General features: G+C 49.1%; 1 protein-coding gene across 2 annotated transcripts in view; it reads left to right on the top strand.

Annotated features, from left to right (window-relative positions):
* Positions 1-9,357, top strand: part of NRTN (neurturin) — a 36,432-nt gene extending 27,075 nt beyond the window's left edge. For both annotated transcript variants that reach the window (XM_074199915.1, XM_074199916.1), the window contains one exon: positions 8,466-9,357. In XM_074199915.1, the coding sequence (XP_074056016.1) occupies positions 8,466-8,914 (449 nt within the window). In that variant the 3' untranslated portion in view covers positions 8,915-9,357. The remainder of the gene's footprint in view (positions 1-8,465) is intronic.
* The last annotated feature ends 2,934 nt before the right edge of the window (positions 9,358-12,291 follow it).

Below are 12,291 nucleotides of genomic sequence, written 5' to 3'. Positions count from 1 at the left end.
ATATGTCGAGGAACTCCCCTGTGCCCCAGGGCCTCCCACTCAGCCCACACCCTTGGTGGTATCCCATGGTCTTTTCCTATCATGACCCTTCCTCTCAGTTATCCTGCCACACCTTCTCACATGCCCACAGAGTCCTTCTGCACATTCCAAGTTTGGAGAAAAGGGACTTGAGTATAAATTGTAGCTCCCTATAAAATGAGGGGAATTCCACTATACACATACATGCATACATGCATATAAATATAGGTATATAAATTAGGCCAGGTAGACAGCCCCATGTTGGAAGTAGGCATAAGGCCGGTCCAACCCTTGCCCACCCCGTTCCCCCACTGCCTCAGTACCTTACACATCCAAATATCCACTGTTTAAACTTTCTAGAAGTCACCCTTTCCCCCCCCAACCATACTGGCTCTAAGTGAAGACTAAAAAGCAAGCTGAAATCCAAGATTTACCCCCCTCCACCAGTCCTGGGATCTAGCCAGTCCCCAAGGCCTTCCCGCCTCCCAGAACCACCACCCTAAGACCTGACCCAATGTCAATAAATTCACCCCCTCCCCATGGAGCCCCTGCCCCACCCACCCTTCTCCCCAGCGCCAAACCTCATTCCCCACAGTCCATGGCCCCACGCCCGGTCCCTGAGCCCAAATGGGGAATAAAAGCACGACCTCCACATCCACATGCACGCCCAGATCTCCTCCCCGAGATAGGCAGAGGCGTCCTCAGAGAGAACAGGGAGGATCACAGAACCCCAGCTTTCAGGCGGAAAGGCCCAGACTTACAGTGTCACATGGAGAGAGATATAGAGATAGATGTAGACAGAAATACTCACACAGACGTGACTGAGATAAACCTGGAGACATGTGCACGTGAGCTCTGGGCCCACAGATGTGCTCCCAGTCACAAGCAACAGACCCTCAAGTCCAGATACACAGACATGCTCACAAACAATAATCAAGGAGCTTTTATTAACCACCTGCCATGGGCCAGAAATCATGCCAGGACCAGAAATATGAAGAGTAAAGGGAAACGTGTGTGTGTGTGTGTGTGTGTGTGTGTGGTGTGAGTATGTATGTTTGTGTGTGTGCAGATGTGTATGGTGTGTGGTGTGTAAGAGCAAATGTGTGTGGATGTGAATGTGTGGTATATGTGGTATGTGGATGTGGATGTGAATGTGTGTCTGCTATATTTGTGGTGTGTGAATGTGTGTGGATGTGTTTCTGGTATGTGTGTGGATATATGTGGATGTGATGTGTGAGAGTGTGTGTGTGCATGTATGTGTTTGTGGTGTGTGGGTGAGTGGTGTGTATGTATAAAGATAAAACCTCCCGAGGGCAGGCAGATGGAAGGGAATCCTATGGGGTGAGGGTAAGACCCTGGCAGCTGGGGGGGCCAGGAAAGGCCTCCTACTGACAGGGAGGACTTGTCCTGAGTCTTAAAGGGCTCCCGAGGCCAAGCTGCCACTCTCACAGCATCTCTAAGCTGCCTCCTTAGCATGGGGGATTCAGGAAGCCATCCTCCCTTTCTGCCTTAGAGATTAGGGGATCAAGGGCTGGAAGGGGCCATGGGCATCCTCCTGTGTGGGCATTATCACCATGCCCCGGGCCTCCTGGCAGATAGTCTGGAGAAGCTCCTAGTCCCCTCCATTAGATAAAATGCAGAGGGTTCTAAAGGAAGCTGATAATATTGAAATGTAGCTATTAAAATAGTTTTTAAAAATAAGGCACTGGAATCCAGGTAATCTAGGCCACCCCCCCCCCATTCTACAGATGAATAAATTGAGGTCCAAAATGACATTTTGGAGGCCATGTGGGCAAGATTTGAAACTAGAGCCTTTGCTGGCCTTTTTGTCCAAGGTTCTTCCTGCCTCTCAGGGATGCCACTGACCTGGAGCTATTCGGAGCTCAGGATCTCATGAAGGCAAAGCTGGAGGGACGGGGATCTGGGGGTCCCACATTCAAAGTGTCCACTCTGTATTGGGGCTGGTTCTGGTGTCACAGATGGACACACAAGGGCCCATTCATGCAGATGCATGTTTTTGCACTTATACAAGTGAGCACGTGTTGCATGTATATGCATTTCTACAAGTTGGTGTGAGTGTGTGGGTGCTTCGGCAGGCACAGATATGTTGAGCATGCCCACCTACCATGTACATGTGTGTTCATTCCATCATGCATGTCACTAACCATACATGTGGAGTGCCCTATGTGGGGGGGCCTCGTGCACACCAGCTTCCTCTGTCCTGTAGCCCTTGCACGCTTCCAGGGCCATGCTCTGTGGGCACCAGGACAGCCAGCCTGTATTCAAGGGTGCCCCATCTGCCTCACCCTCTGGTGCCCCGAGCTGCCCTTTCACATAAAACAATCAAGCTTTATTGCATTCACAATCGACAAACAGGAGGAGCCACAGAGGCAGCCGCACTTCCTTCCCTGCCGCAGGCAGGAGCTGGGACCGTGGCTTACACAGGGAATAGCTTTTACATTTTAGGCAGGGGGCCAAGGGCCGGAGGGGCCCCAGGCAGGGCTTCTGGAGAGCTGCCCCACACATATGGCTGGGACCCTGGGGGGCCTTCTCTCCCTGGGGCCTCAGAGCCCTGTGGTAGCTCCTCACCACCCACCCACTGAGGCAGACTGCTCCCCTCCTCCATGTGCTTTGGTTTGTGTAGGTCAGGCTGTTGGGGACGTATGGACCATGTTCTTCTGGAACTGCCAGGCTCAGGGTGGACAGGACAGTTTAGAACTTAGACACAGAATGCCAGAGCTAGGAGAGACCTTAGAATACAGACCAGAGCATGTAGGCGCTGGAAGATTCTCAGTATGGGCATCCCAGAATGCCAGAGCTAGAAAGACCCTTAAACACAGAAAGAGTTCTAAGGAAACTTAGGCTTTATCATGTCCAATGCTTTTCTTTTTTTAGCTAGAGAAACTGAGGCTGAGAGTTGAGAAGTGACTTGCCCAAGGTCACCCAATGCCTCAAGGGCAGAACTAGGATTAGAACACGGGGCTCTGTTCACTGTACTACTCAACTTCTGTGAATAATGCAAACGGATCTAGGGAGTGTTCATGGGAATGTCCTCAGAGCTGTGACTCTCAGACATGGCAGCAGCAGTTGGGGCACCCTGGGCCTCTGGCCAGCTTGTTTTCATTACAGGCTTCTCCCCAGGGACAGGCAGCTGTCCCATCTGTGCCTCAGCTTCCCTACCCCCACACTGCCTGGGGATTCATCAGGCACATCTGGAGATCATGAGCATAGCAGGGGTTACTTGTCTTTTCCCTCTTCTTACTCCCCACCATGTTGGCTGCCAGCCTTGGCTGTAAGCGGCATCCTCTGACCGAGCTGAGCCACCTGTTTACCCAGACAAAGGGTGTGGGCAGGAGGAGAGTCAGCTCGCTGCAAGGTGGATGGGCAAGACACCACCAGAACTCAGAACTCAGAACTCAAAGTTCACTAGGCTTAAAAAAATCCAAAATGTGGAAGACAAAGTGAGTTTCAAAGGCAGAGGTCTCAGAATATGGAGGAAAGGGAAGCCAACATAGAGCTCCAAGGAACAGGGAACCTTCAGGGATCATAGAGCTTGGAGAATGTGGGGACTCCAGATTGCTGCCTGCCCTTCATGAATTCAGAGGAAATATGAATGGGGAAGGGGTTAGTGGAAAGAAATGAGCTTTAGGAAAGGGGGACAGACTGAGTCAAGGTGGAGCCCCACCAGATCTGAGCCAAGGTTGGCAGGAAACCAACTGAAGCCAGCAGCTGAGCTGGTCCAAGTCCCTGCTTTGTTTAATCTCCATGTGTCTCAAAGGGACAAAATATAGAGACAGGCCTCTGTGGAGGAAGGTCCCTCTTCTGCTAGGGGATCCAGGCTAACGGGAGGGGATCCTGGCTCTTTCAAAAGCAGGGGCCAGGTCCCCCCCCAACCATGTATTCACCTGCATGCCTGGGCTACCACCCCAGGAGGGGAAGCCCCAAAGGCCCCCTTTCCTGCCACAACTACACATCTGCACACACATTAGACAGTGACAGGTGTGTTTATAAATGAATGGCTGAAACTCGAATTCCTCCCTAAGAGGCCCCAGCTCCGTTCACTGTGGGCCCCACTAAGGGATGTGCCTGGATGCAAGAGGAGAGACTGGGTGACCCTCATCTCAGGAACACCTTCTACCCCTACTCTATTCCATCCTAGGCTAGGCTAATGGTGTACACTATGGCCAGATATCTCCTTCCTGGGAAACCAGGAAATCAATCATCAGTACCTCTTCCCCTAAGGAATTCTGAGAGATGTTGGAAACAGAATAGCCCCAAGAGCTGGGGAGGAGACCATGGTAGCCAAGCCCCGGTGCTTTTGAAAGAGCCAGGATCCCCTAGCAGAAGTGGGACATTTCTCCAGAGGTCTGTCTCTATGTTTTGTCCCTTTGAGACATATGGAGATCAAACAAAGCAATAACCAACCATGATTCCAGAGAATTTCTAATAAACATGTTGCCTGCCTCCTGTCAGAGGGGATGGACTGAGGGGGGCAGATTTGGATATGGCCAATGAAGAACTTTATATAGCTTGGCTATACAAATTTGCTGCAAGAGTTTTTCCCTTTCTTTTTCAATAGGGACAGGGAAAGAGAGATGGCTCCTGCCCTGCCCCTCTGCTTCCTTTCTAATGAAATAAGTTAAAAACCTTTGTTGAGATCCTTCCCCTCTTTTAGCTTCAACTTAAGCATCTATTGAAAGGGGGAATTGAGTCAGCCTCAAAGACACAATGAGCACCAGCTGTGAAGTCAGGAGGAGTTGAGTTCAATTGAGTATCAGATACCTACTAGCTGTGTGACCTTGGGCAAGTCACCTTACCACAAGAGAAAGAAAGAATTAAACTAGCCAGCCACTACAATTCCTCTCTGCTCTAAAGCCAAGAATTCTAAGCCTAGAGAGGTTCCAACATCACAGTTTCTTAACAGACAGTTTGGCATAATGATTAGAGCTCTGGGCTTCTAATCCTCCCTAACAGTGTGACCCTAGGCAAAACAATGAAAGCTCCAAGTCTCAGTTTCTTCATTTTAAAAATGGCTATAATCTTACTTGCAATGCCTGCCTCATGGTGGGGAGGATTATGAAGCTTGAGGGAGAGACTGTAGGTGAAGCATTTTGCAAACTTGAAAGTACTATATAAATGCCGATTATTATTCCAGCATCTTGCATTTAATAAATGTTTGAATTATATTGGAATCCCCCCCCCCCCGGACTCAGTTTCCTGAGAAAGTCGAATTAGACAGTCACTATGGTCCCTTCCAGCTCTGATTCTCAGTGGTTCTAAATGATAAACAAAAGGCAAGGCAGCTGAAGACAGAAATATAAGATATAAGGCAAAGAGAAAAAGAGATTGTGGAAAACACAAACTAATGAGAAACCAAAAGGGAAGACAGAAAAATAAGGACAAGTTAGAAGCCAAAAGGAACAAGGATGGAGAGAGACTTTACAGTCTGGAGCAGGGGTTCCTTATTTTTTAAAAATTTAAACTGTTTAATTTTATTTTTTTAATCAAAAAGTATCTCTTCTCTCCCTCCCATCTCTCCTTTCCTGCCCCATTGAAAAGAACTCTTGGAGCAAATATATATAGGCAAGCTAAACAAAGTCCTTCATTAGCCACGTCCAAAAATGTGTTTCAATCTGCTCCCTGAGTCCATCTCCTCTGTCAGGGGGTGGGCAACATGTTTCATCATGAATTCTCTGGAATTATGTTGGCATTGCTATGTTTGATCTCCACATGTCTCAAAGTTGTCTGCCTTTACTGTGTTGTTGTTATTGTATAAATTGTTCTGTAGACAGTCTTAACCTGGGGACCGTGAACTTGTTTGCTTGACATGTGTAAGCATGTGTGTCTATATATACATGATACAGCACACACATGCATATCCATGTGTTCATTACATGCATATAAAGAATATATGTTATAGACCCACATACTATGTGTTATACATATGTGCATATTTATCGATCACTGCTGTTGTGCCTATACATGCATGTCACATACACACATGTATGCAACACACATTTGAAAACCTTCTAAGCAGGGTTGCCTAGGCTGCCCCAGACTGAGTGGCAGAGGAGTCCCAGCTAAGAACCCCTGCCCTGCATTAGAACCAAATCCTGAGAGCCTCCTAACCAAGAGGCCAACCTCTAACTCAAAGCCTTCGGGGGCCTTTTCTCTGTGCTTTTCCAAACCCAGCCTTGGATCTGACCTGGTTCAGCTGCCCCGAAGATTCTCCCACTGCATCTCTAAAAAGACCAGCCCAGAGCAGATGCCTGAGGCCCCCAATACATTTTCTATTCCTCCCTTTGAAATCCAGGTGTGGCCCCGTACTGCCTCTGGCAGGAGGAGAGTCTAATCCTAGGATTTCCTCTCTGAGCCACAAAGGATGAACAGGGCCGTGTTCCAGCTCCTGTCCTGAGCCCCACTAGTAGATCTTAGTGTCTGGGATCCCTGACTGGAAAAGGCAGGCTTGGGCAGGGCAAGAGGGGAAGCCCTAAGCTTGGGTGGCCCTCTGCATGGCAAGGACCTTGCAGAGGCAACCTGTCATAGTGGAAAAACTGGGGATTTGGAATCAGGAAGATCTGAGTTCCAATCCACTAGGAGCAACTTAATTGTAGTAAATTAGCTAGACTCAGTGAAACTCTGGGTAAAGCACTTGGTTGCCCTTCTGGAAATGAGGAGCTTGGACTTTGAGGGCCTTTTATGTTTTCCTCTTACTCTGAATCTAGGGTCCTGCTCCCTCTTCTCGTCAATCACAGTACCTGAAATTGTTCCATTAGGTCTCATTTATAAACTCCAAACTGAAAACTGAAAAGGAGCTCTAAGACATCTAGTCAAACCCTTTCATTTTACAGAGGAGAAAACTGAGGTCCAGATATGGGGAGCCTCTTGCCCAGGGATACACAACCAGTCAGGGGCAGGACCAGAATCAGAATCCAGGCTTTAAGACTAGAAGGTTGGAGCTGGAAGAGTTCTTAGGCCTTACAGAGGGAGGACGTCAAAGCTCAGGAAAGGAAAGGGACTGGCCCTTTCTGGGCCTCAGTGCCCCTATCTGGAAGTGGGGACAATCGGTTCCTTCTCTCCTTGCCCCATGGCAGGACTTGTAAGGTCCAGGTTTAAGGGACCCTGAGGACTATGAAGTGTGTATACAGATATGAAGCAGGAGGGTCTGGTCCCTTGGGAGGGCGGTGCTGGCACTGCTACTCCTCCAATTGGCCCCCTTCCAGCTGTCCCGGAAATCCCACCCTTGCTAAGTCATTGGGCAGTTGTGCTGTTGCCCAGTCTCTGATAACAGGTCACAGGGAAGGGGAAATGCAGCTGATGGTGGGTCAGTCATAAGAACCAGATGTGTAACAGCTGGGTCCCCACAGATGCTAGGGCTTCAGGCCCAGAGGACGTTCCATGGGGATAGAAACAGCGTCTGGGACAGACAGCTGGCAGAAACTACTCCCTAAGGGGTGTGGCAACCCTCCCTCTTCTCCCCCCCCCCCCAATGGGTTTGCCATGGCTGGCAGCCACCGGCTGGGCCCGGCCCTGGCTCAGCGATGCTATCCCAGGATCAGACTCAATGAAACAGAGGAGCAACTGGTTTTCTAATGAACAAGGCATTGGATTTTCAAATGCAAGTTACAGGGTTTGAATCTTGATCCTGCTAGCCTGCAAGTCTCTTCTCTACCTCAGGCCTCAGTTTCTTCATCTGTAAAATGAGAGGGTTGAGCTAGGCAATGATTGTGACCAACGAGAGGTAGTGTATCACCTTAGAAAGATGACCTTGCATCTATCCAAAAGACCTGGGTTCAAGCTCCAGTTCTAACCCTAGTAATGTGACCTCTGGCAAGTCGACCTCTCTGATCCTCCATTTCCTTGACTGTAAAATGAAGAAGGGGAGAAGACTAGATAATCTCCAAGGTTTCTTCCAATTGCAAATCCCGTCTTGCATCAAAACCTGTTTCTCTGTAACATCCATACACCTGTTCCAACTTCCTTATCTTACAAAGGAGAAAAGGGAGATCCAGAGAGGGAGAAGTGAGGGAGAAAGACAGGAAGGAAGAAAGAAGAGAAAGAAGGAAGGAAGAAAGAAGAGAAAGGAAGGGAAAAAAGAAAGGAAAGAAAAAAGGAAGGAAGGAAGAAGAGGAAGGGAAGAAAGAAAAAAGGAAGTAAGGGAAAGAAGGAAGGAAATATTAACTACTTCCCACATGCCTTTAAGTACTGTGCTAAGTCCTTTACAAATAATATTTCATTTAATCTGCACAACAGCCTTGAGAGGTAGGTTTTAGAGTCAGGAAATTGAGAGGGAGGCAAAGTGACTTGCCCAGGGTCACCCAGTAAGATTCCACCCCAGCTCTCCCAACTCCACTTCCCCATTCTTGATCTGCTCTAGATCACTCCAAAGCCAGACAGACCTCCATGTCTGTACTAATCCCCATCTCCCTGTCTCTCTTCCCTTGTAGATCGAGCCCTGTTTGAGAGCTACACAGAGGGGGAGATCCGGGAGCTCATATCTGCCTTGGTGGAGAGGTCGAGCCCATCAGGGCACTCTGGCGGGCACGCGCTGCCCTTTTCAGGCCAGGCGGGGGCTCGGCGAAAGCGGGCCCGGGTCCGCCATCAGCCTTGTGGCCTGCGGGAATTGGAGGTCAGTGTCAGTGAACTCGGCCTGGGCTATGTGTCGGATGAGACCATTCTTTTTCGATACTGCAGCGGCACATGTGAGGCAGCAGCAAGGATCTATGACCTTGGGCTGCGCCGATTACGGCAGCAGCGCCGTGTGCGCAAGGAGAAAATACGGGCTCGACCCTGCTGTAGGCCTCTGGCCTATGAGGAGGAAGTGTCATTCCTGGACTCCCGGAATCGCTACCACACGGTCAGCGAACTGTCAGCCAAGGAGTGTGGGTGCGTGTGAGGGCCTCCAGGGTCTGCATTGTCTACCTCACCTGGGGGCTAGGTGGTGCCACCAGTCTGACACTCACAGATGAGAGATCCCCACAGAGACCCTTTTCCTACTCCTTTGACCTCTTTCCCTTGCCAATCCATCATGCTGAAGATATGGGCATCCTGACCCTGGCCATGGGTAACCTCCTCAGGAAGCCTGACCAGACACCCTGAACCCCATCCTCTGGACCTAGGGGTCAAGATACCAATCAGGGTGAGGCATGAAGGGCTCAAGGGGCCTTGAGAAAGAGGACACATAGGGTTGGCATCCCAGGAACCAAAGGGCTCCTGCAATTGATGGAGGCCCTACAGACCTGATTGTATATACTTCATTGAATAACTAACTGACCTTGTACAGGAAATTATATTCTATATATGTGAATCTTGCAATATCTTTATCTATATAAAATATCAGTGGATACTTCTGTCTGTCTTCTTCTAGTCTCAGGAGGATGTTGAGATCAGGGAGAGGATAATGTTTGTCCTTCATTTTCCTTTTTTTTAAATTTTTTTTCAGGTTTTTTTTGTTTTTGCAAGGCAAATGAGGTTAAGTGGCTTGTCCAACGCCACACAGCTAGGTAATTATTAAGTGTCTGAGATTGGATTTAAACCCAGGTACTCCCAACTCCAAGGCCAGTGCTTTATCCACTGTGCCACCTAGCCGCCCCTTGTCCTTCATTTTCAAAGAAGACCACATCAGGGAAGTGATGCCATGACAAGCAGATGAATTGGAATTGAGTTGGGGGGTGGGGCACTGTGCTAAGTCACCAGAGCCATCTGAGTCCAGTGGCCAGATATGAACCAGTAGAACTGAAGATAGCCTTGGAGGTGAGGCAATCAGGGTTAAGTGACCCAAAGTCACACAGCTAGTAAGTGTCAGAAACTGGCTATGAACTCCAGTCCTCCTGATTCCAAGGCCAGTGCTCTATCCACTGTGCCATGGCCTCAAGGTAGATAGAGGAGGGAAGGTTGACTTCTGGTCGACCCCAAGTTGTATCCCAAGGGTTCTGGTGTGAACCTTCTTCCTTTTCCCTCCTTCAATTTTCTAAAAATCTTCCTCCATCTAATCGTAATCTGGAAGTGGGATAGCTGGAATAGTTTTCAGAGATGTATTAAGGGAATAGGATGGAAGGAATAAAATTTCCACTGAGTTGAGAAGGAACTGGGGTGTGGGTGGGTTAGTTTTCTGGAGTGATAAGGAGGCAGAATCATTAGGATAGAGTTTCCACTGAAGTAAAAAGGAAGTGGGATGGCTGAAGTGGTTTTCATTGGGTAGATAAGAGGGTAAGAATGACTGAGTTAGAGTTTCCGAATGGGAGATAAGAAAATAGGATGATCAGGCTAAAGTTTCCATTAGGGTAATAAGGTATGGGGATAATTTCATGTCAAATTCCCCTCCCTTCACCCACTACTCTAACTATCCACACCCTAACCCTGCTTCCCCATACCACGGGGCTCTGGGACCCAAGGCCGACACCCATTCCCAGAAAACTGAAGACCCAACAAGGCCTGGGTCCAGAGAAGGAAGGCAAGGATGCTAACACCCACATTGAGTGGTTTGGATTGGTCTGTTTGTTTTTCCGGAATCCCAGGTTACCCTGGGGCTGGAGCTGGGGCTGGTTCCCATGGTTTGGAGTCACCTCATCTACTCTCCCTTTGGGGCTATCCCCACCCACATTCACCTTCCTTTCTCCCCCTTAACACTCTCCTGCCATGAGGCCAGAGATATAAGTGCTTTGGGGTGGCCTTGGTGACAAACAACTCCAAATCATAGGATTTCAAGTTGGAAATGACCTTTGAGACCACGCAGTCCAACTTCCTTTGAAGAAGCTGAAGCCCAGAGAGGTCAAGGGATTTGCCAAAGATCTGGTGACTGGAAAGAGAGATGATTTTTTCAAAAGCTTATGTTTAAGCTCACTGAGGGCATTCCTGGTCCAAACTCTTGCCTTGGTCTGCTGCTGAGGTACCCAGCCAACTAGCTAGGCCTCAAGCTTTGGATTCACACACGAGTCTCTTGATTCCAAGTTTCAGTGGAGGGCCCTTTTTACCACCTCTTGCTGCCTCTGGGAGTAGGAAAGAAATCTGGAGACAAGTCCAACCTCTTCATTTACAGAGGAGAAACTGAGTCCCAGAGAGGGAGAGGGATTTGCCCAAGGTTGCCTAGCAGGCCAAGGGCTATGGTTTTCCAATTTCTAGGCCTGTGTCATACCAAAGTGTCCCTTTGATTAGCACTCTACTCCATCCTAGCAGCTTTCCTCCCCTCCCCTCAGCCCCCTAAGCAAATTCTAAATCAACCATCTCCTTTCTTGGGCTAAAAATATCTACCTTCACCCTCTCCCTCCCTCCGGGGCCTGAGGGAAGTTGTTTGGGCCCCAGAGTGCCCAGCCCAGCTTAGGGCCAAACTGGGTGGTGGCGCCTAGTGAAAGAGACCCATCCCCCTGCTGGGCTGTGGAGGAGCTGGGGGTGGAGGGGGACAAGACGTTTATGAGTGTTCCCAGATAGAAGGACCTAGGTTTTATTTCTGTGCTGTTGTTGCCCTGATTCCTGACAGCCCAGGCCCCCGGGGGGTATCAGATTTCCCGACTGTTGGCAGAACCCAATCAATCTTCCCATGGCACAGGAGAATGGCCTGATCCCACGGCCTAGAGCCTGGAGCTGGAGGGAGACAGGGCCCCTTGGGAGATTGGGGGGGGAGGGGATGTACAGTACAAGAAAGCAAGATTCCCTGGGTCCCCATGGCTAGGGACTCAGTGGGCCTGAGAAGAAGTGATGCCTGGGGAATGTGAACTTGAAGGCTCTATTCCCAAAGTGTGTGTGGGGGGGAACATGATCCTTCCTTCCAATGGCATTTTCTGCCTCTTTAAAAGCTAGCTTAGTCAGTATGGTAGAGTGCTAGAGACAGATCAGAAGACAAGGGTTCAAATCCAGCTCTGCCAGTGATTTGCATGTGTGACCTCAGGCAAGTCACTGCCTGCCTGAGAGTCTCAATTTCTTGAGAGGGTTGGACTAGAGGTCCTCTATAAACCTTTGAGCTCTCAGGCTATGAACCTGTGACCCTAATTATGACACTAGCTGGTGACCCTTTGGAGTCTCACTTCTCTCCTTTGGGGGATCCAGTTTAGATGATCCCCAAGCCCCCTTTTCTTCTAAACCCTATGATTATTTTAGGGGGCATTCACAGAAACCCTACCTTCAGAACGAGGATACACAGAGCCACTGAACATATCCCTGACCAGTCATACCTGGATTACTGGGTTCCATTCAGTTCAATCATTTTTCAGTTGTATTTGACTCTTTGTGATCCCATTTGGGGTTTTCTTGGTAGACATACTGGAGTAGTTTGCCCAT

This window comes from Macrotis lagotis, chromosome X (genome assembly GCF_037893015.1).
Source record: "Macrotis lagotis isolate mMagLag1 chromosome X, bilby.v1.9.chrom.fasta, whole genome shotgun sequence".
In the NCBI taxonomy this organism is placed as follows: domain Eukaryota; kingdom Metazoa; phylum Chordata; class Mammalia; order Peramelemorphia; family Peramelidae; genus Macrotis; species Macrotis lagotis.
The sequence above is the reverse complement of the archived record's forward strand: the minus strand, read 5'-3'. Positions and strand labels throughout refer to the sequence as shown.